The following is a 27450-nucleotide window of genomic DNA, read 5'->3' on the forward strand; positions in this document are numbered from 1 at the left end:
GTCAGAGTCATGTGGATCTGGTGACCATCCTTACACTGATCCACTGTGGCCAGGGTTCCCCTCACATAGCCTGGCATATGGTCTTCCCAAAGTTAACTGTATGGAATGAGGAAATGACTTCGAGAAAAAGGTGCTGTGTAAACCTCATGTACTATAAATATGTTGCATGAATTAACTGTAGTTGTCCCTTGTTTTTGATAATCTGGTCATCTGACCAAGTTTACATTCAAAGTGCAAATTGAACAGTTAAAAATGAGTTTCTGAGGGGCGGGGGTTGTGGCTCAGTGGTAGAGCACTTGCCTAGCATGTGTGAGGTACTGGGTTCAATCCCTGCCACCACATAAAAATAAACAAATAGAGGTATAAAAAAATAATAAAATGAGTTTCTGAGCCAGGCACAATGGCACACGCCTGTAATCCAGTGTCTCTGGAGGCTAAGGCGGGAGGATCACAAGTTCAAAGCCACAATCAATAATGTAGTGAGATCCTAAGCAACTTAGTGAGGCCCTATCTCAGGGAAAAAAAAAAAAAATCTCTTTCTGTCTGCTTGAGCTGGGTTTCTCATAAGGTCAAGGGACTATGGTCTAAGCAATTGAGAATACCAGATGTGGGATTGTTCAGCTGTGGGTGCCAGAACTGAGTTGGGAGGGACTAACACCTCTGAGTCCATGGAGATGAGTAATTCATACATATATATATATGTGTGTGTGTGTGTGTGTGTGTGTGTATGTATATGTATATATGTGTATATGTATATATGTGTATATATCATATTCCATGTATGTATACCTTTATTTTATTTATTTTTATGTGGTATTGAGGATCAAATCCAGTGCCTCACATGTGCTAGGCAGCATTCTACCACTGACCACAACCTCAGCCCTATAATTCATATTAATCTTTCTGTTCAAATTCCTTTACCACATCTGCATTTTTAGAGCTTAAATATACAGAAACTGGCGCCTGGCTTTGGAAAAACATATAATCTCTACAGTCAATATTAAGGACTGATTATAAAACTTATGTGCTTGAGATTAGTTTTTATTGATATCTACAGTATTCGGGTGAAGTCATAATTGAAAGTTAAGAGCTTCAGTTTTAGGTGTGCCTAATTAAGTTGCAGTAAAGTAAAAGAAAGGATCTGAGGGCTGGGGCTGTAGCTCAGTGGTGCAGCGCTTGCCTAGCATGTGTGAGGCACTGGTTTCCATCCTCAGCAACACAAACACACAAAAAAAGAGGATCTAAGAGTGAGATTGGGGTGAGGTCATCTGATTTGCCTCTCTGAACTCACACAAAGGAAGCTGGAGATCTGAGTAGACTCACTACAGTAGTAAGATAACAGTTAGCCAGTGGTGACAGATGAGTTTAGACTCTGTTTACTCACTGCCTTTTCCAGTGTAGGACATCAGGTTGACTTGGGTTTGAGCTTCACAACTTAATATTTTTGGCAGAAAAGCTAAAAATAAAACAAAAATCACAAGTGTACAGATGGGACAGGATCTCCGCTAAGCAACTTGGATCTCGTCATTTTGGTCAGCCTACATAGCTTTTGGTTTCCTTGACTTCTGATGAAGGTTTTACTTTACTCCAGGGCAGTTTTGGCTGTTCATTTAATAGATTACTTTCCTGAAAATGGGAAAAATAAATGTTCCATCCATGAATATGCAAGTAAAGAACAGGGCCAGCACGTAATATATTCACAGTCAATAAATTTTAGCTACAGTAGTAATTGTTGGTATTTGCAGTGATGAACTTAAATAAGTGAGCTTGGGTAAAAGTATCCAAAATGTAACTATACATATAACATTGGTTGGAGTTTAACTTACTCTTACCCATTTAGCTACAAGCTTACATTAAGAATAAGTGTTTTCCTCAAAGGTATAGGCAGGTTGTGCATGTTATCTCCCCCTGCATACAGATGCACACAGGGAGAGAGATGTTAATGGTCCAGCTACAGGGTGGTTTGGGTAATTAGCATCAGACTTCTAATGAAACTTGTATAGATGTTTTTCTTTTTTAAAAAATTTAATTTTTTATTTATATATGACAATGGAATGCATTACAATTCTTATTACACATATAGAGCACAATTTTTCATATCTGGTTGCATATAAAGTATATTCACACCAATTTGTGTCTTCATACATGTACTTTGGATAATAATGTCCATCACATTCCACCAATAAATGTTTTTCAACTTGTACAGGCATTCTTTAATATATAGGCAAGATTACATTGTTATCTGTGGCCTCTAATAAACAAAATGGACCAGAGTGGAAGCCTCCTGTTCACTTTCAAAACCACCCAGGTGGATTATAGTAGGCCCTGACTGTTCCAGCACCACTGTGAATGGAGAGAGATGCGAGAGCAGTTCAGGGTTTCCTGAGAGCCAGTTTATTGGACCTTAATTGAAAGAAATAACAGAACATTTAATATGTTCTAAATAAAATTTGGTTTTCATCTTTTGATAAAATAGCTAAGTTTGTTTAGAGAATGCTATTCTAGAGTTTATTGAAGAAGAATGAGTTTGGGCTGGAGCTTTCTGAAAGCAGGAGTTTCCAGCACCAAGAGGTAGCATTTCTAAGCTTAACTATGTGTATAGGTACAATGATCTAAACACAGACCACTTGTTTGCCAGATAGAGAAGAATTGTGTCTGTATCTGTGGCTCTGGAAACTTTGCCAACATTAGAATCCCCCCACCCCCAAGAGCTTGATGGGGAGTCTTTGTTTTGCTGGGCTGGGGTGGGTCTGACTGAGCAGGTGTTGCTGTTGCTGGTCTAGGGAGCATATTGTTTAAAACCACTGTTCCTGGAGTCCAGCTGTGCTCTTGTATTGCATGAGTTGTTGTATGCACGAAGCCCTTTTACATGATGGTATACTTTGTATACCAGACTGGAGTAAACTAAAGAGGGTTTGGAACTGCAGGTGATATCTGCTTGGGCTCTAAGGACTTCATGGCTTTCTGCATACCTGTTGAGGTGTGGCATGAGGCACAAGTGTATTAAACTAGAGTGCATTCTTCTCCAGAATTTCCATGTCTGTAGCAAGGGGCCTCAAATAAGATAATTGAGGTTTGTTCTGTGAATATAAGGTTTCTCCACCTCACTTATTTCCCAAGCTCTAAAACCCTATTGATTCTTCAGAATTCATTGTGGCTTTACATATATTACTTTTTCTTTGGCCAGCATGCAGTTGGGGGCAGCATGCTTCGAAGTCCTCACTGTCATCTGAGCAAACTAACTTAATCAGACTTGTTCAAACATGGCCCATTATCTTTTCATTTGTGACACTTTGGGAGCATTTGCTTTCTGGTGGCCAAAGGTGGAAAAAGAGACTAAGAGAATTTTCCCTAATTTTGAGGCTTTTGTTGGAGGTGAACATCTGCAGGTGTAAAGCACCAGAAAACAGGAAAAACAAGTTGGACGACTTGCATTGAGCCCTTAGTACAAGGGCCTGTGGCTGATGGAAGTGGGATGGGCTGGTTGTAAAACTGGAGATGATACTTTGAGATTAACCTTTTCTTCCTTCTGCCCAAGGTATTTCTCCATTTAGCAGGCAGGAAAGCCTTTCTGTTAACCTCCTGAGGGTAGTCTTCCTGTACCCTGAACCCAACAAAGGCACCTGGTGACAAAGCATCTACCCTATTCATAGCAACTGTGTGTGGACAGCTGCTTTCACATAATTAGATAAATAGGGGTTTCTCAGGTTGCAGCAAGGAATTTAAGACAAATGATAATAATAATAATACTCTTTGTTACAGAAAGTAGAAAACCTAGCTGTAGGGGCTTCCTTATGCCATGATTTAATTCTGAAGTGGAAGTTCGTTTTGCTAGAAAGAGCTTGGCTTTGGAGTTGGATAATCCAGGGTTAAAATTCTTCTCTACCATATCACTTTCTCTGTGACCTTCAAGTTAATTTAACTTAGTGGCTCTATTTCCCATCTGAAAATACTGATAATCCTATCTCACTGGGCAATTGTGATGAATAAACAAATTAGCCTTTGCCTGGCACATGGTAGATACTCAACAGAGGAACTTTCCTTTACTTCTTAGAAGTGGATGGTTCCTCACATTACCAGACCAGCTGAGTGTACCTCTAGCCAGACTCTTTATTTATTTATTTTGGTACTAGTGATTGAACCTAGGGGTGCTTAACCATTGAGCTAATCCCCAGTTCTTTTTTTTTTTTTGAGACAAAGTCTAGCTAAGTTGCTTAGGGCCTCACTTAATTGCTGAGGCTGGCTTTGAACTTGAGATCCTCCTGTCTCAGCCTCCCAAGTTACCAGGATCACAGGCATGCACCACCAGCCTGGGCTAATGGCAACTTTTTGCTTTTACTAATTCCAAGTGACAGGAAGTTAATGTCAATAGGGGTGAGTGTTTCTTGCAAACTTTGTTTTGCTAGAGAAAGTCTTTTTTTCAAAGTGACCTAAAACTTTCTTGACCTTTTTACATCCTCTTCTGACTTCAGAAAGTCAGGTGGGGGAAGGGAGTCACCTGTGATTCTATAGCTTCCTCTTGGGTCCTGTGAGGAAGGCAGAAGACTGGTAGGTGTCTGGAGAGCACTGAGCTCTCTAAAGCAGAGCTGTCCTCTTTGTTTTTCTTTGGCAGCCTACTGGGATTTACATGTTTTCAGTAACTCTCCAAAGAGGTTAGAGTAGTATTAGATGTTGTTACAAAGATTTTTTTCCCCACACATGACAAAATCAGAACCCTCTTAATAAGTGTAATTAAATTTTGAGTGACAATTTGCCCTTATTATAATTACCTCATATGTAGATATTCTGAAAACATATTCGTTTAATTTTGACATTTCAGAGGCGCTTAGTTCTTTTTTGATTGGAATATGAGTCTTAGTAAATCTTCCCCTTAAATTAGTGGTTAGTACTCCTCAAATATGGCCAGCTTGAGTGCTTGTCCTTTTTTGAATTTACTCTCGAGTGAGTCTGAGGCATTCTTTGGTTGGCTTGATGTATTCTCCCCCACTCTTCCACTCCCACAGTCCCAGCATGTCTGTCTTTCTGCTGCCTTTGTAAAGTTTAAATGTTGAGTGGGGAGAGTGGCGCCAGGAACTCCTGAAGCAGATCCCAGCAAAGGGCTAGCTGGGTTCTGCCGAGTGGATTTCCACATGCCTGTGGAAGCCAGAAGCCTTCAGCACTGGAGTCTCTTCCAGGCTTGAAGGCTCTTCTATAGGAGGTTGAGGTCAGCCTGTGGCTCCCCCTGCTTCAGAGCAGAAAGTTCATCATTTGGCTTTGGGGAGAACTGATTCAAACTTTTCTTCACCCTTCATACTCAGTTTAAGACAACCTTTTAAAATTTAATTTTCATCCTTCTGCCTTAATTTCTTAAGGCTATACAAGTTACTTAACGGAAAATGTTCATCATTTACTGTGCAGAATGAAGCCTAGTTATTTTTCTCAGGTTCTAAATCTTTAAGGATTTACTGCAAGGACTGGAGATGTGACTCAGTTGTAATGTTTGCCTAGCATGTTCGAAATTCTGCATTCTATCCTAGATGGGGAATGGGAGTGTTACTGAGACAATTAGAATGGTAATTCTTTTCTTCTTCTTCTTTTTTTCCTTTAAAGAACCACCATTTTGTCAGCTGGGGATCCTGCCAAAAATAACAATGAAACTCAGGAATGCCTTATCTCTTCATAGGAAATACAGGCTGGGACTCCTTCCATAAATTACTAATACCTAATCACTCTGCATTGGCCTCTCCATTTGCTTCTACTGTCCTCCAAAAGCAATAGTATTAGGTTTATGTTCACTTTGCATTCAGACCATGAAGTGGGAGAGAGGAAAAGTAATATTTTAGTTTGAGGAGTAAAGCATTAAAAAGGAAAAACATTTATCTTCCTTCTGTTCTTATAAATACATTTTGCCTCTGTATCATTCTTAAGCTCCTTTTGAGAAGAAATGCTGTTGATTATTTCTTTGAATCTAGGATCACAGCTGGGTGGGGATTTTTTAAAGTTTGGAATTCTTCATGAGTTTGGGAGTCATCCTTGCACAGGAGCCATGCTAATAACCTTCTCTGTATTTTTCCAATTTTAGTATATGTGCTACTGAAGCAAGCACTGCCTTTAAACTTTATGCACATGTATTAAAAAGGTGTGACTAAGATCTATGTTGGAGGGTGGAGCTGGTGGTCACGTTAGTCTAGTTCTGCTGACAGTGGCATAAATAAAGGTCAGTTCAGAGTGGCTGTAGATAAGATGCTTAGGTATACACGAGGTAGACACAGATCAGTGATCAGCCCAGGCATTGTGCAGAGCTTTGGAGACTTGAAGAGGGAAGTAGGAGACTGGCCATATGACCAATTTTACTAGGTCTAGGTCCTTGGGAAAGTTGTCCATCTCCCTGAGCCAGAACTTCCTCATTTCTGAAAAAGGAGTAATACCTGTAAAGTTGTGCCTAGTAAATGACCTGTCAGTTTAGTATTGTAAGCAGTCACAGTGGTGGCTAAGAACACTCCATTGTCTACTAAAGTTAGAGATAAGTGAACAAGCCATGGCTGTGAGCAAGCAATTGTTTGGCACTTGCTCTGGTGGGAGGTTTGTAGGCACAGGTGTGGGGAGATTGGACAGGTTAGTGCCTCACCCAGCAGGAACTTGATTTGAAGGCTTATAGGAGGTGCTGGCACTTGAGCCAAGTCTTAAAGCCCAGTGAATGCAGAGCTGGCAAAGAAAGGGGGAAGGGCAGCCCAGGTGCTAAGAAATCTCTAAAAGGACCCCTGCCTGCCCATTCACTTAAAAGTTGCCGCTAGAGGGGAAGCCAGGACCTGAAGTGGAAAATGGATTTTTAAGAAAAGGAAGTCTCTTTAAGTTATGAAGACTTGGATTAAGAATGGGCCTTTGGCTTGGAACATTTGCCTGTGGAGCTTGGTGTTGTGTTCTGTTAAAAGGAATTCAGTGGGAGCCAGGAATGGTTCCCATCTGGTCCCCCCTGTGGTGGGATCTGAGTACACTCCTTGGAAACCCACCCACTGGTTTGGCAGTTACTGCCAAATTCCACTTTCAGAGGGAAATGATCCCATTCCTTTCTGACTCTGAGTGTTAAATAGTCTAGAAAACCTCTGTGTACTTTGAGGAGTGGATAACATCTTTGGGTGTGTGATGTTTCAATGATAAGAGAGGTACTTACCCTTCTTTTAATGCTTTGAAGAGTGGAAAGCCCAAGAAGTGTGTGTGTGAGAGAGTGTGTGTGTGTGTGTGTGTGTGTGTGTGTGTGTATGTGTGTGTGTGTGTGTGTTTTGCAGAGAAATACACTGCATTGAAGCTGAACCTAATTGCAAAGGTTTATAATAGCAAAATAATTCATTTATACATCTGCTGTTTCCTGAAAGTTGTTAAGCAAATTCTTTGATTGGGCTCAATGGCCTTAATTCTAGAATCTAGAATTAGGAGTCTGAGCTGTGTTCAGAAGGCATTGTGGTAAATGAGATACCCCTGAGGCACCCTGTCATGTCATTTAATCATCAACTTCCTCCAGAATCACTGGCATTACAGGCGTGTGCCACCATGCCCACACAAATCTCTTCTTCAAAGAACTGTCTCGGAAATAATTTTGAGTTGCTTAATTTCTTCTGTGTTTTAACATTCCATGTTTAGGGATGAATGGATTAAGAGCTGGTGTCCTTTGTCCTAGATCAGTGATTTTCCAAGTACAGTGTTCAGACTGCAGCAACAGGATTACCCAGAGAACTTGTTAGAAATGCAGATTTTCCTTGCCCTGACTCAGAACTAGCCTTGATAGACAAGCTTGGTTTTCCTAATGTGGAGGTGGGGTGGAGGTGGAACAATGACCATGGATAATTATTCTACCTAATTATATCCAGATAAAAATCAGGCAGGATTTTTCCTACTTCATAATGCATTTAGGTCTTATTCAAACTAACAATTGCACTTTATGTGTTTATGAAAAATACTGAATTGATTGTTAATGCTGATAACAAAACAGCAATCCTTACAAGTTTTTAATGACCCAAATAAATATTAGAAATTTTATGTATATGATAATTTTGTTTCCCCTTTAAATTATAGGGTATAGTAACAACTATATTTCTTGGGGCTGTTTTTTAGGTTAAAAATGTGTCTGCAGGCACACAAGACATACCTCCACCCCCATCTGACTACGTGGAGAGAGTTGATAGTTCCATGGTGTACTCTTCCAATGACAAAGTGAATGGCAAGCGGTCGTATCCAGAGTCTTCCTATAAGTCAACACCACCGTAAGTTGAATCTCCCTTACTTTGATAGAATGGGTCTACAAATGAGTATTAGCATATATTGAAAATTAATTTTTTTTGTGCCACCTTCCTTCAAAAATATGCAACAGTACACATAAAAACCAGACACTGATCTTTCTTTTGTATTACAATGATCTTTGCTTTATTGGTAGAGACCTAAATATGACTTGAAAGATTTGGATGGGGAGAATGAGGTCCTTTTCCTCTTCTAAGTTGAAAATGTGTTTTTTTATTTGGTGATTTAATTCAGCACCTACATTGTGGTCTTCACTCTAGAAATGTGGTTCTGTATGCTCTTGCTACTATTTCTAATTGTGAAGTTTAGGGGAGGGTGGAAAGAAGTTACTGAGTATAATGCTAAGTATAATTCTCAGTTTCTCTTTTTGACAATAGTTATTAAATCTCTTGAATGGAAGGGAAAAATTGAATGTCGATTAACCCTACCCACATACATGTTTATTAAACTAGAAAGTTTCATTTGAATTCAGATTTCTGGTGTATTAATCATTTTTCATTGTTGTAACAAAATACCTCAAGCATGCTACCTTTATAAAGAAAAGAGGTTTATTTAGCCCACAGTTCTGAAAGGTCAAGGGGATGGCACTGGCATCAGCTTAGCTCTAGTGATCTCTAAAGACTTTCCAATAGGCTTAACCCCTCATAAAGTTTCCACATTACATAGCGTCGCCACAATAAGGACCAAGCCTCCAATACATGGGTTTTTGGAAGACACACTCAAACCATATATCCAAACCACAGCATCTGATTTCTCATTTACCATGCTGAGTCCTTCATATTGTAGGGGCAAGGTTTAGATATGCTTCATAATTATGGTGGCAACTCTGAAATATCACATATATCATGAACATCATTCTAAGAGTTGTAGTATTGATGTTGATCATGTATTGTTTGTTTCTTTTCCTTCACTGATACTGTGTGTCTTCTGAAAAGGAGGATTCTTGTGCATCTGTTTTCAGTAATTATCTTGAATAGCTGTACAATACTGAGCCAAGTGCTCCTGGGTATACGAAGTCTGTGTTCTCATAGACATGGCAAAACAAAGGTGGAAGAAAGTGCTTAACTACACTGAGAGGCCAAAATAAGAACAGCAAAGGCATGTGAAGGAGTATGTATGGGAATAAGGATTAATTCAAATCTACAAAAGGGTCAACCAACCTCCAGACCTGATGACCCAGTAAGGTTGAGAATATCTGAGTGAAAAAGGTAGCTGGGAAGTACAGGGCTGATTATCTCATATGCATTGTATGTATTTTGACTTAATATGACTTGTATCTAAAAGTAGGTTTAAAGGTTATTTAGTCTATACATATTCTATGATTCTTTTTTTTTTTTGGTGGTGGTGGTGGTGCTAGGGATTGAACCCAGGGCCTTGTGCATACTAGACAAGCACTCTACCAACTGAGCTATACCCCCAACCCCATCCATAATTCTGAATTTATATATACTTCTCTTGCTAAGTATTTTGTTTTTAGCTTTCATGCTAAAAACAGGTATGTTACTACGTAGTGTTTTAAAGGGTATAGGAAAAGGAGAGGTGGAAAACTTTCAAGGTCAAAGATTTATAATATTAGTAACTAATATCATAAAATTATGGCCAAGACACTTGCTTTATATGTTTTTTCCCTTTTTTCATTTCATTTGCCCTTTACCTTCTTCCCTCTCTGTTCCCTACCTCTCAAGTAGACCCACTGCATTCAAAAAGTTTTATCTTCTACCCCAAAGCAAGAAGCACAGAAGCTAATTCTTGGCAGAGTATCTGGGAACTTGTTAATCATTGACTCAGGGAGAAAGTCACATTTTCTCTCTACTAGGACTAGCATTAACATAGCATACAAAACCTTGATACCTGAATACATTTACAAAGAAAAAATAAATACCATCTCCACCCCCAACTACACACACATTCTCCAAAACTTTAGGGTTCTGCAAGAAATTAAGTGAGATTAGAAATCTCAGACTCTGATAACAATGAGAAATCACCTGGAAAATGGTAAGCCTGGAAGATAAAGCTCAAAATTGTGACTTCTGTGAGTTGGAAGCAGTAGGAAGGAAGAAAAACAATTTTCTTTTGACATTTTCAATAGTTGGTTTGGATAGCCAGACTTATACTCAGAAAGTCTCAGCCCTTTCTTTGATCTTTTCATTTTTTTTTTCTTGCCCTTCTACCACAGAGGAAGGTGACTTTGTACTTCTGTTGCTTAGAAGTAGTTTATGTTTGCCCCAGCTTTTGGTATTTTATTCTTGTGTTAGGCTTGTTTTCATGCTGGTGGCAGGAACAGTATATGCAATTCAATTTCTCATGCAAGAAGAAATAATTGCATTAGAAAAATAATAAGTATAATGGTAATCCTTCCATTCATTCTATCTGGCTTCAAGATTAACATAGCATTTTTTAAAAGAATATTTAATGAACTCTTTCATTCATTTCAATATAAAGATTTGTAGTTTTAAGGTTTTAAATCATTTCTAGGTTTTCAAAATTTTATCTTAAAAAGAGAATTATTATATGGTGGTATAAAATTAATATTACAAAGAGCTTATCTCTGAGAGTCAGATAAGCTACATCCTCTTCCCCACGTGACATTTCATGGAACTGGAAGAACCTGTACAAAATCACCATCATCATCATTTTCCTGACAGCTTTTTATAGAGCAAGTCCCTGGCACGAGGCAGATAAACACCTCTTAAGATCAGCTTGAAATGAAATCTGAGATCCATTTTACTTAGAAGTTTAAAATCCCCCCTCCAACCCGTGTCAGACCTTAAGAACTGCTGGTGTGTATCAGAGGATCCTGAGAGAGTGCCATAACGAATGCGGCAAGCCAGGCATCTGCTCAGTGCTGAGCATGTAAACCCTTGAATGCCTGTGTCTGCATGCAAGTATTGCTGAGTGCTTGTTATTGCTGCCCTTTGTGGTTATGATATACTGGCCGAGCTGTAGTGTACTCAGTGGCCACTGAACACTGACCTCTGTTTTAGGATGCCTGAAGTGGCTCAGGAGCTTCCCCTCACTTCACCCATGGATGACTTCAGACAGCCTCGCTACAGCAGCAGTGGTAACTTAGAGACACCTTCAAAAAGGGCTCCCACTAAGGGAAGAGCAGGAAAGCCCAAGAGAACAGAGCAAGACCACTATGAGACAGACTACACGACGGGTGGAGAGTCCTGTGATGAGCTGGAGGAGGACTGGATCAGGTAGAGTCCCTCTCCTCTTCCTACAGCCACTTGCATGTCCTGAATATCAACGTGGCCAGCCAGGTTTGGAGTTGTTGCTTCTGGTACTGGGTTCTGTGGTGTGATTTTATTCTTTGCCAATGAGGACTGGAGACAGTTTTTTGTGTTGTGTTATGTTGTGTTTTTCCTTAGTGCCTTTTTTGTAACTTAGATGGAAATGGAGGCAATTGCTTGACTGTAATCATGTCTTAAACACACTTTCAACTTCCCCACAAAATGGCTGGTGAATTCCTCCAGTGTCCCCTAACAATAATCACCCAAGAGAGATTTTTTCAAGTTAAAAAAAAAAAAGTATAAAGGAATTCTGTTTTACTGATTATAAAATTCCCGCCCAGATCAGTGAGTGTGTTGTGGCTTTCCTTTAGCAATTCCCCTTAAATTAAACTTTCATGATAAAAACCAGAGTTTCTTTTAAAGGTTAATCCAAAGAACTCGGGCAAACAGTTTTGTAAACAATTGCAGTAATAGTTTATAGAGTTCTGGCCAATGTTGTGGTTAACTTGTGTCACTGTTGGTTTTAGTCCATCACTAGGTACACATGGACAGAGTGCAAAACCTTTTCTTGCCCCAGTGTTCTGGGGATTGGGACACCAGGCAGAATCAGTTGTGGTGTGCTTGGTGGTTTATGAAAACACTGCTTCTCCAGGTTTTAGTAGGGGCAGGTGGGACAGGGATAGCTCGAAATCCCTTGCTCACCAGTGATTCTAGCACCTCATCTTCTCCTTCCCCCAAGAGTTTTTTTGACATGCTTCAGCCATCTAGCTGTAAAATATTTGCCTAACTTGTATTATAGATGATTTAACTGAAAACTCAGAAATCCTAAATTTTTTGTTTCCCTTTTGATCAAATCATTAATTTCCCCCCATGAAAAATGAAAATAGTAAACTATTAGATTTAGAACGTGAAATTTCATATTAGGATAAACAATTCAGAGTATTTTCCTCAATGTGTCATGAGTTGATAGCATCATCTTCATTTGCAAGGGGTTGCAGTATATTCAGAGAGATAAGTGATGACAGAATTTGTTTTCCTGATACAGTAATGAATTGCCAGATTATTTGTCCAATGAGCACGTTTTTTTACTCATTTTTTAAAAATTGTAGTTAAAATGAAGTCATTCTGTCCATCTATATTTGTTCATTTTTATGTGGTGCTAAGGATCAAATTCAGTGCCTCACATGTGCTAGGCAAGCACTCTGCCACTGAGCTACAGTCCCAGCCCCTATTCACTTATTTTTTGAGAAAAAGTAGAAAGAAGTTTTATTGCTTTGCTAGCGAAGGAGAAACACAGGGACTCCTGTCTCAGATACTGTGATTCTGCTCATCAGAGGGAATAGGGAACTTTTAAAGCGCTGATTCACAGGCTACATTCCAAATGTTCTCTGCCCAGAGTTGTAATTCATTATTATTTGGATGAGCTAGTCATTTTTTAGTTCTTCTGGTGCCACCCCCACATCTGAATTACTTCATTCTTGTGGTGGGGGTGTGCTCAAGGACAAATACCTCTACCTAGGATGGGGAAGAAGGGTAATCCTTTTTTCCCTGAGATTAAGGAGCAAAAGACTAGGGAGAGGGAGGAAGAGAGGCAGAGAAAGAAACATGTCCATTTAAAAAATAAGTTGCAGTAGCAGAATAGCAAATGCTATATTCAAACCATAAAGTGAACCACTATTACATTTCCCCATTGTCAATTTCTAAGGAAAAATGTGTGTCAACATCTCCAAGCTTCTTTCTGTTGAGAGAGGGTGAAGTTAGGTAGGGGAAGTGACCCGAAGGCCTTGTTCTCTGTCAGGTAGGACATGGACAGTTAAGGGTATTTGGCATCAGGATAGTCTAGAGGTCCATGGTGTTTGTTGGCAGGTGACTAGACAAGGCATACATAGGGCAGGGATCATGCAGATGGCCAAGGGTGTTACAACTTCACTGGGTTCAGATTCCTTTTTCTCAAAGTGGACCAAGATGGAGCAAACCATCTCCTAACTCTCCAGCAGTTTGCTCTCAAGAAATTCACCAGCCCCCTTGCTTCTTCCTCATGGAAGTAGGGTTGCTTGGAGTGCCAAATCTTGAAAGAAAACTGGAGTAGGAGCTGCTCTCAGGTCCCATCTGGGTCCTCAATTTGTTACTGAAAACTTAGCCCTTGTCCCCCATGCCAATCCAATAATGAGGACACGATTTTGACAAAAAGAAATAAGTTTTATTGCTTTGCTAGCAAAGGAGAAACAAGGGATTTCTGTCCCAGGGGCTATAATTTTTTTTTTAATATTTATTTTTTAGTTGTAGTTGGACACAACACCTTTATTTCACTTGTTTTTTATTTTTTATTTTATGTGGTGCTGAGGATTGAACCCAGGGTCTCGCACGTGCCAGGCGAGCGCTCTACTGCTGAGCCACAACCCTAGCCCCAAGGGCTGTGTTCTTGAGCACATGTTTTTACATGAGCATGTTGTTTTTTTTTTTTTTTTTTGGGGGGGGTAATATCTACTTTTATAATAAAAGAACAAAATATACTATTTCTTTTCTTTTTTTAATAGAAATGTACCATTTTATTACAAAGCCTCACAAAAATTAAAATAGTATCTTTCTAAGTCTAGGAAGCTAGACTACCAACCTTCACCTGTGGAACTGGGGGGAAGACAGGGCAGTGTGAGTTTCTTGGCTCTCTTGAGGCCAGTGGGAAGGTAAGAAAACAACCAATGGCTCATTTTAGGAGTCTGAAAAGTACAGGGGGTCCCTGAAGACCCACCCATCCCTTCTAGAACACTTGGTAAGGGCACCTTTCCAAAGCTACTAAATAGACCCTTGTCATTTTAGGATTTTTTTATGGTTACATCCCTTCCCCCCAGATCTGCACTGTAGATGGTTCAAAGAGGGATGGGGAACAAGGCAAGTGCTGGAAGTTTCTTCAGCACAGCTGCCTTGGGATCAGGACCCTGGTTTCTATCTAGTCCCTTGGGACATTTATATTTAATACAAAATATGCTATTTCCACTTAGGAAAAACAAGACCAAAAATAATTAAATAACCCAGCCTGAAGACTGTAGGTAGTAGTAGGAAGCAGCCACTCCTAGTAAGCCACTGTGCTGCTGCAGTGACCAAAACAGGCTTTGGGTTCCAGAATTTATTTTAAGACAATAAACACAACCATTATCATGTGATTTTTGGGTTAAAAGCAAATGTATTTTTATGACTTGGACCTTAAATTTCATAACTGATTTTCTACTTTATTTTTAAAACTCATGAGAGAAAAACCACAAGCAGTAATATAAAAAGTAACATCTTTCTTTTTAAATTTTTTTTGTTTTTTAGTTGTTGACAGACCTTTATTTATATATTTATATGTGGTGCTGAGAATCGAACCCAGTGCCTCACACATGCCAGGCAAGTGCACTACTGCTGAGCCAGAGCTCCAGCCCAAAAAGTAACATCATTCTTAATGGAAGATATTGTATCCCATCTCCCTCCCCCCATTAAAAAAAAAAAAAAAGAAAAAAGTAAACAAGGGAAAGTCATTCTCTGTAGTCTACCGGCTTTATTATCTTTGAAGGATACTGATCTTACGTCTGCTAAGGATAAATATGTAGTCATTTTCTCTCTTAATTCTTAGGGAATATCCACCCATCACTTCAGATCAACAAAGACAACTCTACAAGCGAAATTTTGACACTGGCCTGCAGGAATACAAAAGCTTACAAGCAGAACTTGACGAGGTCAATAGAGAACTCTCTCGTCTAGATAAAGAATTGGATGACTATAGAGATGAAAGTGAAGAGTACATGGTAAATTCAAACCTGATATTTATATATTGCATAGAATTTGATTTCTAATCTATGGAGAAATAGCATCCTTTATGTTAAAGTTGATATTTTTTTTTTTTTGCTAAAACACAATTTCATAGTTGAAATGAGTTTTGGATGACAGTTTTTCCAAATTGTTGATTGTACTAAGAGTTATAAAATCATATTATATGTACCTCTACTCCTTTCTATTTAAAAGAAAATAGCCAGATTATTTTTTTCTACTTGTAAACATAATGTATACTTTCTGTAAAAAACTCAATACAGAGGGCTGGGGTTGTGGCTCAGAGGTAGAGTGCTTGCCTAGCACGTGTGAGGCCCTGGGTTCAATTCTCAACACCACATAAAAATAAATAAGATAAAGGTATTGTGTCCAACTACAACTAAAAAATAAATATTAAAAAAAATACAGAGCTATGCATGGTGGCGCATGCCTGTGATCACACCTACTTAGGAGGCTGAGGCAGAAAGGTCACAAATTCAAGGCTCCTTGGTTTCTTAGTGAGACCCCCATCTTGAAATAAAAAAGTAAATGACTGGGATATAGTTCAGTGGTAGAATACTTGTGTGAGGTCTAGAGATTAATCCTCAGTACCACAAGCAAACAAAACCCTCCAAATTTAATACAGAAATGTATATAGAAAAATATATCACCTTAAATCCTATCTCCAAAAAATTCTTGTCACCACAATACTAGTTGTTAGCATATCCTCCTTATGAGGGACTGATGTAGGCACATATAGTCTCTAGTACAGAATCATCTTTTATCTTTCCTCCTTTCTTACTCAAGAGTAAAATAATTAACTATTTTTCCCTTGATCACCCAGTTAAGGTAGTGTTGGTCCATATAAAGTTAATCTTTTTGTCTCTTTTTCCTTCCTTCCCACCCTTCCCTTCTTGCCTGCCTGCCTGCCTGTCTTCTTACCTTCCTTCTTTCCCTCTCTCCATCCCAGAGGATTGAACCTAGGGGCAGTCTACCACTGAGCTATACCCCCAGCCATTTTTATTTTGAGACAGGGTCTCTTTATGTGGCCCAGGCTGGCCTTGAACTTTTAATCCTTCTGCCTCAGCTTCCCTTTTAGTTAGAATTACAGGTGTGCCACCATACTGAGCTTATTTTTTTCTTTTTAAGCTGTCTATATGGCATTTTGTATGGATACTGAAATTTATATAGATATGTCACTCTTTAAAGAGACTAGTCTGTCTCCCATCTGTTTGTTAATTAATTTTATCTTTGATGTAAGTGTGGATTCGTGAGTATTTTTTTCATACTTTGAGTTATGATTTAATAGAATTTATTTTGTGGTTAAAATTTTTCAGTTTTAACCACTGAGAACTCTTTCAATTGCTTCCTATGACTCTTGGATATTCTTTATCCTTGTGGCCCCTCCCCTCTCCTCCTTTTATACTAAGGGTAGAACCCAGGGTCTCATGCATACTAATCAAGTATGCTACACCCGCAGCCCCATCTTATCCTTTTTAAAAAATATATTCTAGCATTGCTTATTTCTTGCTTTTGTTGAGCAATAGTTTATAGTGACTCTGGAAACTGAACAGAAGGATCACAAGTTCAAGGCCAGTCTTGTCAACTTAGCAAGACCCTATCTCAAAGTTAAAAAAAAAAAAATGGGGAGGGGCTAGGGATGTGGCTCAGTGGTACAATGCCTCTGTGTTCAGTCTCCATACCAGGAAAAAAAAAAGAAGTTTGTGGTTATTGTTTAAATCTACTTTTTTTCCTTTCATATTTTTTATTAGTACATTATACATAATTTGGGTTCATTTTGACATAATTATGTAAGCATGGAATATAATTTGCTCTGATTCAGTCCCCAGTACTTCCCCTTTCCCTACCCTCCTCCCTCTCCCTTTTCTCCTTTTACTTTACTGGTTGTCTTCTACTTTTTGGTTTTTAATTAGTGCTTTATAGGTATACATGAAGGTGAAATTCATTGTGGTATATTTGTTTATGGACATAGGTTTGTTCATTTCATTCCAGAGTTCCTCCCTTTTCCCATCCCTCCTCTCTCTCTCTCAATCCCCTACCTCTACTCCACTGATCTATTCTATATTCATGGGATTCCACCCCCACATTTTTTTTCTTTCTTCTTCTTCTTCTTTTTTTTTTCAAAAGGCACACTGTGAAGTTTATTTTGTCTGCTTTCTTGCCAAGACCCAAAGAGGTTAAGTGACTTGTCTCAAGTCACACAGCAAGCAAGTGGCAGAGTTAGACCCAAACTCAGCTCTCCTGATAAGCAGCTAGTGATAGTTGAGGGCTTTGTCTTTTTCTTCCTGTCCAATGCCTGAGATTCAGGGGGAAAAAAAATAGTGTGCTTTTCACCTTATAATCTGGCCCCCCATGGAAGTGTGGTGGGGAGACTTAGTTCTCCATATTTGGGGGATCAGAAAGGGTCATCTGGGACTCTTTCAGCCCTTATTTTGCTCTATCTTGGGGGATCAGAAAGGGTCATCTGGGACTCTTTCAGCCCTTATTTTGCTCTATCTTCCACATATGAGACAAAAGATTTGACCCTGGAATTTCTGCGTATGGTTTATTTCACTTGCCATGATTTCTCCAGTTCCATCCATTTACCAGCAAATTCCATAATTTCATTCTTTATAGCTGAGAAACTCCATTGTGTATATATATACTGCATTTTCTTTACCTGTTCATCTGTTGATGGACACCTAGGTTGGTTTCATAACTTGGCCTTTGTGAATTGTGCTACTATAAACATTGAAGTGGCTTTATCATTGTAGCATGCTGATTTTTAGATCTTTTGGATAACTACCAAAGAGTGGGATAGCTGGATCTTATGGTGATTCATTTCCAGTTTTTTGAAGACTCTCATTCTGATTTCCAGAGTGGCATAATTGGCAGTCCTACCAATAATACATGAGTATGCACCTTTTCCTCCACATCCTGGCCATCATTTATTATTATTTGTATTCTAGATAATTGCCATTCTGACTGAAGATAAAGTCTCAATGTAGGTTTTTTTTTTTTTTTTTTTTTTGTACCAGGGATTGAACCCAGAGGCATTTAACCATTGAGCCACATCCTCAGCCCATTTTATTTTTTATTTTGAAATAGGATCTCACTAAGTTGCTAAGTTGTTGAGGCTGGCTTTGAACTTTTGGTCCTTCTGCCTCAGCCTCCCAAACCATATGGGCCACTGCACCTGGCTCAGTGTAGTTTTGATTTGTATTTCCTTAATTGCTAGAGAAGTTTTCCATTTTTTCATGTATTTGTTGGTCATTTGTATTTCTTCTTTTGAGAAGTGTCTGTGTAGTTCTTTTGCCCTTTTATTGATTGGGTTATCCTTTTGCATGTGTGTTAAGTTCTTTATATATTCTGTATATTAATTCCCTGAGGAACAGATGACAAAGATCTTCTTTCTGAGTTTTTTTATATATTCTGGATATTAATTCCCTGAGGAACAGATGACAAAGATGATCTTCTATTCTGTAGGCTTTCTCTAGTTTCTTCTCTAGTTTCCTTTGCTGTGCAGAAGCTTTTTAATTTGATGCCATCCCACTTATTTTTGGTTTTATTTCTTATGCCTTAGGAGTCTTGTTAAGGAAGCTGATGCCTATGCCAACTTGGAGGAGTGTTGAGCCTACATTTTCTTCTAACAGTTGCAGAGCTTCTATTCTAATTCCTAGGTCCACTTTGAGATGGCTTTTGTGCAGGATGAGAGATGGAGATCAAGTTTCTTTCTTCTGCATATAGATATTCTATTTTTTCCAGCATATTTATTTAAAAGGCTATCTTTTCTCCAGTCTATATTTTTGGTACCTTTGTTAATTATCAGAAAACTGTATCTATGTGGATTTATCTCTGTGTTTTCTGTTCTATCCCAGTGATCTTGTCTGTTTTGGTGGCAATACTGTGCTGTTGCCTCTAGCATTTCTCTTCTTGCTTAGGTTTGCTTTGGCTGTTCTGGGTCTTCCAAATGAATTTTAGAACTGTTTTTTCTTAAAATATGGAATGCTTTATAAATTTGTGTGTCATCCTTATGCAGGGGCCATCCTAATCTTCTCTGTCTCACTCTAGTTTTAGTATATGTGCTGCTGAAGCGACCACTGTTTTTTCTAATTCTGTGAAGACTATCATTGGTATTTTGATGGGGATTGCATTGAATCTATATAAAACTTTTGGTAGTATGGCCATTTTGACAATATTAATTCTGTCTTTCAATGAACATGGGAGGTATCTTCTAAAGCCTTCTTCAATTTCTTTCTTCAGGGTTCTGTAGTTTTCATTGTAGAGGTCTTTGACCTCCTTGGTTAGATTTGTTCTCAAATGTGTGTGTATTTCTTAGTTTATTTTTTGAGATTATTGTGAATGGTTTTCTGGGCTCATAAAGATCTACTTTTAGGGCTTGGGTTGTGATTCAGGGGTATAGAGAACTTGCCTTGCATGCATGGGGCACTGGGTTTGATCCTCAGCACTACATAAATAAATAATATAAAGGTATTGTGTCCATCTACAAAAAAAAAAAAAAACTACTTTTATTTTTTATTTATTTTTTTTATTTTTTATTTTTTATTGGTCGTTCATAACATTACATAGTTCTTAAAACATCATATTACACGGTTTGATTCAAGTGGATTATGAACTCCCGCTTTTACCCCGTATACAGATTGCTGTATCACATCAGTTTCCCTTCCATTGATTGACATATTGCCTTTCTAGTGTCTGATGTATTCTGCTGTCTGTCCTATTCTCTACTATCCCCCCTCCCCTCCCCTCCCCTCCCCTCCCCTTTTCTCTCTCTACCCCTTCTACTTTAAATCATTTCTTCCATTTGTATTAACTTGTCTTACCCCTCCTTTCCTCTTATATGACATTTTGTATAACCCTGAGGATCGCCTTCCATTTCCATGCAATTTCCCTTCTCACTCCCTTTCCCTCCCACCTCTCATCCCTGTTTAATGTAAATCTTCTTCTCAAGCTCTTCGTCCCTACCCTGTCCTTGTTTACTCCCCTTATATCAAAGGAGTCATTTGGTATTTGTTTTTTAAATATTGACTGGCTTCACTTAGCATAATCTGCTCTAATGCCATCCATTTCCCTCCAAATTCTATGATTTTGTCATTTTTTAATGCAGAATAATACTCCATAGTATATAAATGCCACATTTTTTTATCCATTCATCTATTGAAGGGCATCTAGGCTGGTTCCACAGTCTTGCTATCGTGAATTGAGCTGCTATGAACATCGATGTAGCAGTGTCCCTGTAGCATGCTCTTGTTAGGGCTTTAGGGAATAGACCGAGAAGGGGAATAGCTGGGTCAAATGGTGGTTCCATTCCCAGCTTTCCGAGAAATCTCCATACTGCTTTCCAAATTGGCTGCACCAATTTGCAGTCCCACCAGCAATGAACAAGAGTGCCCTTTTCCCCGCATCCTCTCCAGCACTTATTGTTGTTTGACTTCCTAATGGCTGCCAGTCTTACTGGAGTGAGATGGTATCTTAGGTTAGTTTTGATTTGCATTTCTCTGACTACTAGCGATGGTGAGCATTTTTTCATGTACTTGTTGATTGATTGTATGTCCTCCTCTGAGAAGTGTCTGTTCAGGTCCTTGGCCCATTTATTGATTGGGTTATTTGTTATCTTATTGTCTAATTTTTTGAGTTCTTTGTATATTCTGGTTATTAGGGCTCTATCTGAAGTGTGTGGAGTAAAGATTTGTTCCCAGGATGTAGGCTCCCTGTTTATCTCTCTTATTGTTTCTTTTGCTGAGAAAAAACTTTTTAGTTTGAGTAAGTCCCATTTGTTGATTCTATTTGTTAACTCTAGCGCTATGGGTGTCCTATTGAGGAATTTGGAGCCCGATCCCACAGCGTGTAGATCATAACCAACTTTTTCTTCTATCAGATGCCGTGTCTCTGATTTAATATCAAGCTCCTTGATCCATTTTGAGTTAACTTTTGTCCACGGCGAGAGATATGGATTCAGATTCATTTTGGTGCAAATGGATTTCCAGTTTTCCCAGCACCATTTGTTGAAGATGCTATCCTTCCTCCATTGCATGCTTTTAGCCCCTTTATCAAAAATAAGATAGTTGTAGTTTTGTGGATTGGTTACTGTGTCCTCTATTCTGTACCATTGGTCCACCCTCCTGTTTTGGTACCAGTACCATGCAAAACAACTACTTTTAAAATTTTCACCTGTAAAAATAGCTATACAATTTTCAATTTTAAGGTTGTGCTATAATTTACTTAAGAGTAATCCACAGCAGCCACCACAGTGGTGCATGCCTGTAATCCCTTCAGCTTGGGAAGCTAAGGCACAAGGATTGCAAGTTCAAAGCCAGCCTTTTCTCAAAATAAATAAATAAAAATAAATAAAATAAAAAGGGGTAGGATGTGGCTTAGAGGTTGACTGCCGCTGGGTTCAATCCTTCATACAAAAAAGAAAAGTAATCCTCTGCAGATAGACATTCAGTATGTCTCTTCCACCCTGGAAGGCACAGGCGATCTTTTCCAGTTTTGTATTCTTGTCTGCTGTCTAGTTAAAACAAATGCCAGAATGTGGAATGGGTGAACAATAGGGTATCTGCATTTTAACTTTCACTATAAAACTGTCCTCTAGAATTATACCAACTGCATTCCCCTAGTAATGCACTAGAGGGCTCAGTTGACCCACATCTCTCTAGTGCCTGAAAAATTAACTACCTTGTGTCTTAGGTATTACTAATTAAATACTTTCTCATCATTTCATATTTTTATTGGAATTTCATATTAATTTTATTAAATATTCTTTGCAGTTTTTCAATTATGGTCATCTGCTTTTCTGTTTTGAAGTATTTGCTTTTATAGCTTGATTTGTCTGTTTTGTGGTTTCTATATAGTATTGTGATAAACCTTTCTCAGTTAACATTTATTGGTCACTTTTTGAATCTTTGTTGATGTGGAAGTGCTGAGATTATAAATTCAAAATGCATGTCTTCCCTCCTCACCAAAGAATTTATATACTAAGAGAAAAACTGACATGTAAATAAATTATTGTAACTGCTGTATTTATGTTATGTATAGAAAGCACATTTAAGTGCTCAGAGAATAAAGTCAACTAAAGGCCTAGTGAATTTATAGAGGAAGCATCACTGAGCTGTGTCTGTCACAAATTTTCTAGCAAGGCACATACCTATGGCACATATCTGTAATCTCAGTGACTTGGGAGGTTGAGGCAGGAGGAATACAAGTTCAAGGTCAACCTTAGCAACTTAGCAAGGCCAGTCTTGAAGAAAGAAAAGGAAAAAGGACTTGGGATGTAGCTTGGTGGTAAGGTGCCCCAGGTTCAATCCCTAACACCCTGCCCCTCTAAAAAAGAAATTTCTAGATAGAGCTGGACACAGAGATGTATGTCTGTGCTTCCAGCAACTTGGGAGGCTGAGGGAGGAGGAGCACAAGTTAGCAAGAATTTGTCTCAAAATAAAATTTTAAAAGGGCTTGAGTTGTAGCTTAGTGGTAAGGTGTTCTATGTACTGGAAAACAAAAAACAAAAAACAGATAGAAGGGAATGGTGTACAGTGAGTGCAATGCAGGATTAGATGGCCATAAGGAAAACATCATGGTAGAAATATTGATGCATTAGCCTGCCTAATTTTTTTTTTTTAAAGGAGTTGCTAATGGTGGACCCCAAACTGGGAAATTAGATGAGTAAAGTTTATGGGAATCTCAGACCAGTTTCATAGTGGGATATAACCAGATCAGATCTGCATTACAATTCAGAAGACTTTTCTGATGTCAGTGTTGCATGTGGCCTGGCATGGGGGAAAGATGAGAAGCTTTAGAACAAATTACTACCTGCCCATATGAATGGAATGCATGTGAAAATAATATCAGAAACGTTTCTTCAGCTGGGCACGGTGGCACACACCTGTAATCTCAGCTACTTGGGAGCTGAAGCAGGAGGATCATAAGTTGGAGGCCAGCCTTATTGATGCCCTGTCTTAAATTTTAAAAATAGAGCAAGGGGTGTTGCTCAGTGGTAGAGCATCCCTAGGTTCAATCCCCAGTACTGCCACCTACCAAATGTTGTCACTAGACACCTTCCTGCTGACTATAACTTGGTAAATTTTTAAAAGTTGTAAAGCTTCATTAATTCCTTATATTCTTATCATAAACTGGTCTTTTTAGCTCCAAAGTGCGACATCAGGAATGTTATTCTTCAAAGAGAAATGCCCCACTAAACACATTGCCTTGTGTTTCTCATTAATAGGCTGCCGCTGATGAATACAATAGACTGAAGCAAGTTAAGGGAGTAAGTATCCTGAATTGTAAGATTCTTTTAGGAAAATCTTTTCTATGTTTTTTTTTTTTTATTTAATCTTTAGGATGACTAAGAATACCTTCTTATGCTTGCACTGGTTATTGAGAAAAAGCCCTGTGATTTTGATAGGAATACTATAACTCAGAAGTTGGAACTTTAATTTCAGTTGTTTGCTGCTACAGTCCATACTGATTTTCTGAAAACTTTTTTTTTTTTTAAGTATACACACAAAAGTGTTGAAATCAAAGTATACAACTTGGTAAATTTTCACTCCAATGCACTGGCATCCAAATCAAGAAATAATTTCCTATGACCTGGCAACCCCCACCCCATCTTTTTTCCCTGATATCTTGAACTTTATATAAATAGAATCATACAGTATGTATTTTGTGTGTGGTATTTCTTTTACTATGTTTCCAAGTTCCTTTCATAGTTTGGCATGTAGTTCTGGTTCATTTATTTTTATTGCTATGCTGTGTGTTTAATGATTAAAACACAACTTGGACTTAGGATGAAACTCAATATGCATGAAGCCCAAGGTTCTATCCCCAGCATGGCAAAAAAACCATACACACAATTTATTCATCTACTATATTGCTAATCAACATTTGAGTTCCCGATTTTTGAGTTTTACAAATAAGGCAGTATGAAATATTTTTGTAAATGTGCAAACATTTAATAGGTACAAACTCAGAAGTGAAATCACAGAGTCATTGGGCATGCAGTAGAAGGCATGTGTGTATCTAGCCTTAGTAAACACTGTCAAACAGCTTTCCAGGATAGTTGGGCCATTTATATTCCCTCTGAGCAATGCAGCCCCCGTTGTTCTGTGTCCTTGCTAACACTTGGTATTATCAGTCATTGACTTAAAACATTTTTAAGATTTTACTTTAAAATTTTTGTGAATTATGAAGCATCATGATTTTAAATAAGAGTTTTAAAACAGTATGTAGTAAATGTCTCTTATCCCCTGTTTGATAATGCCAGTTTCTTATTTCACCAATTTTTGTAGATGATCTGATAGAAAAAAGGCCATTAAGTCTTCTTGGTGATTTAATGAATTTTTAGAAATGAGCATATGCTTTGTGAAATCCAGGTTAGAAGATATAATTGAGTAAAGTGAATCAGCTGCCTATGTGGTTGGCAGTACCACCAGACACTTTAAATATATTCATTTAACACTCAGCAATTCTTTATGACTAATATTCCCTTTGTTTACCTCTGCCTTCTCAGCAGACCTATTTTAATTGTGTTGAATTCATGTGATTCATTTTTTCCTCCCTTTTAGTCTGCAGATTACAAAAGAAAGAGAAAATACTGCAAACAGTTGAAGAGTAAATTGTCACACATCAAGAAGATGGTTGGAGACTATGATAGACGGAAAACTTAGAAGGCAGATGCCACAGTGCTGGAGAAATTAAGGAATATCTATCTGATATCTCTGAAATGTTCTCAGAAGGCAAATGACTTTGGACTCTTACCTAGGAAGCCAAAACTCGGTGTTCATTACAAAGTTTTGGTAGCTTTAATATCATCAGTTTCATATCATCAGTATTGAAGCATTTATAAATAACTTTTGTTAATCAACTGGGCTGAACACTCCTATTAAGGATTTTATAGTTTAAACACTGGTTCTCGTATTAAGAACAAAATAATGCTGTTTGAGGGTTTTAAACCTTAAAGGAAGGTCCTGGTATGAACTGTGCTGTGAATTTTCACACCCAAGAAAGCATCTAATCTTCCCAACAATGCTTTAGATAATTATTATTTATAATCATTTCTTTTTAAATAAGAAAACTGGGTCCCTGCAATGAAGTCTCTGAAGTGAGACTGCTTGTGTACTAGCATATGCTTTTGGTTATGTCTATTTTATGACTCCATTAATAATAAAGTTCCTGCCTTTGGAATTTTAGCTACTGTGTATACTACATTCTGCCAACCTCCCTATTGATTTTTTTCTGTTATAAAATGATTAAAATGTTTTTTTTTTGTTGCTTTTTGTCACCTGTTAATTAAGATCATGTAAAATTAACAGATGTATGAAATTTAAAGATTGTAAATATAAATGTGTGTGTGTGTATATATATAATATATACTTTTTAAAAATGAAAGCTTAAACCTAGTGGTTAGAATTTTGTGTTTTTAAGTAGTTTTTATCTTTTATGGTTTACATGCATTTTTTGGTAATCAACTAGACCTTTTTCACTTTATCAGAATGTCCCATTACATTCATAATTGAATTATGACTTGAATTATATCATACAGGAATGTTCAACTTCTGTACATATCTCATAAGGTATTAAACCTGGTGTTCTCTTTTTGTAATACACAGTTTGATGTCATTAGTATGGTTAATATTAGGCTGTGGAAAACTACACTCAGGAGTTGTCCCTTGTTTTAAACTATTTTGTGTGCTGTGCTTGTTGGCAATTTCCCAATCCTTTGGCTGTAAGAAGGCTAATGTGTCTGGAAATAGAATGCTATTCCATAAAACACCAAATTATTTCAAACCGTTCCTTTAAATCTCATCACTTCTTTAAAAACTTCAAATTCTTATTAGAAGTAAAATTAGTTCCTAATACTATGCTAACCAAGTTGATTGTGTTTATCCATCCCAGTTTTGATTGTTTTTCTGACAATTGAATAATCTTTAGTATGCAATTCAGGCATTGAAGTTTATAATTTTCTGTGTACAATTTTGCATTAGTTTCTAAAGATAAACTTTTAAATGTTTTCATGGAACACTGTTTCACTTCTTCAAATTGAAGAAATTCTTATCTTTCTATATGTTTCATAATATGATTCTATATTATACAAAAGGCATTTCCAAAGTTTTTAGATTCACATAAAATGGAAATGAGCATGAGCACATTCACTGATTTTTTTCTTTTTATTTGGTCGGACTGGGGATTGAACCCAGGGCCTCAAGCATGCAAGCAAGGCAAGCACTCTATCACTGAGCTATATCACTAGCCCACCTTCACTGATTTTTGTTAAATATTTAATTATGTTCTTGGAAATCATTTTACCTTGTTTGTGAAGGCAAGTTTGCCAGTGTTCTCATAGAACAATTTTTCCACTGAACACAGAAAATGAAATAGGAAGGATTGTAAAATTGTGCCATAAAATTGGACTTTGAAATAAAATAAGAAAATAATTGTTGAAATGCAGTACGTAGCAATAAAGACCACTTCAGGAAGCCAGGATCAGAAGACTGTGGATCATGGATCCAGGGGCTCTGGCATCAGTTGGGATTAGGATTTCTTACCCAGGCATTCTCCCTGCTTAGGCATCAGGATGGAAGTGTCTCCACTCTGGATTTTTTCAAAGGCTCAGCTGGAACAATCAGAATACATACTTGATCACCTGGGTGTTCGTGATTCTACTACACTACACCACACTCACTCCCCCCTTCCATCCCTACCTTTAAAATTTTTAATTCTGAGACTGGGTCTCATTAAGTTGCCAAAGCTGTCCTCACACTTACTTTTTTTTTTTTTTGGTCCTCGAACTTTCAGTCCTCTTGCCTCAGACTCCTGAGTTGCTGGGATTACTACAGGCATGTGCCACTGTGCCTGGCGCTCTATACCACCTCTTGGGTGAAAGGAAAAATAGATGTAGAAGTACGTAATCCCTTATTTTATATTGTTAACATTTTTTCTATTGAAAAGAAATGAGCAAAATGCTTGAATAATTAGAGAAGCTTTTAGAAAATATTGTGTCAGTAAATTATTATGCCCCTTTGTAGTTAGAAAAGTGATACAGCTACATGGCCAGGATGTTTTTATATGACAGCAACAAAATGTAGAAGGGTATTCCATAAAGTTTCTCATTTGTTGCCTGCAAAGCATCTGTTCTGTTCTTGGC

The 27450-nt window shown here is 38.0% G+C and overlaps 1 protein-coding gene and 2 non-coding genes across 3 annotated transcripts in view; 1 reads left to right on the plus strand and 2 right to left on the minus strand.

Moving 5' to 3' along the window:
- Positions 1–25149, plus strand: part of Ocln (occludin) — a 53479-nt gene extending 28330 nt beyond the window's left edge. The window contains exons 5-9 of the mRNA XM_026390853.2: positions 8089–8237; positions 11256–11471; positions 15115–15286; positions 23533–23574; positions 24872–25149. Coding sequence (XP_026246638.1) covers positions 8089–8237; positions 11256–11471; positions 15115–15286; positions 23533–23574; positions 24872–24973 — 681 coding nt within the window. The 3' untranslated portion in view covers positions 24974–25149. The remainder of the gene's footprint in view (positions 1–8088; positions 8238–11255; positions 11472–15114; positions 15287–23532; positions 23575–24871) is intronic.
- Positions 5976–6085, minus strand: LOC113184253 (U6 spliceosomal RNA). The gene has a single exon (XR_003300966.1). It is a non-coding gene; the product is annotated as a U6 spliceosomal RNA (small nuclear RNA).
- Positions 19282–19388, minus strand: LOC113184249 (U6 spliceosomal RNA). Its single transcript, XR_003300963.1, has one exon. It is a non-coding gene; the product is annotated as a U6 spliceosomal RNA (small nuclear RNA).
- Positions 25150–27450: the final 2301 nt, after the last annotated feature.

Source organism: Urocitellus parryii, chromosome 1 (genome assembly GCF_045843805.1).
Source record: "Urocitellus parryii isolate mUroPar1 chromosome 1, mUroPar1.hap1, whole genome shotgun sequence".
Taxonomy (NCBI): Eukaryota; Metazoa; Chordata; class Mammalia; order Rodentia; family Sciuridae; genus Urocitellus; species Urocitellus parryii.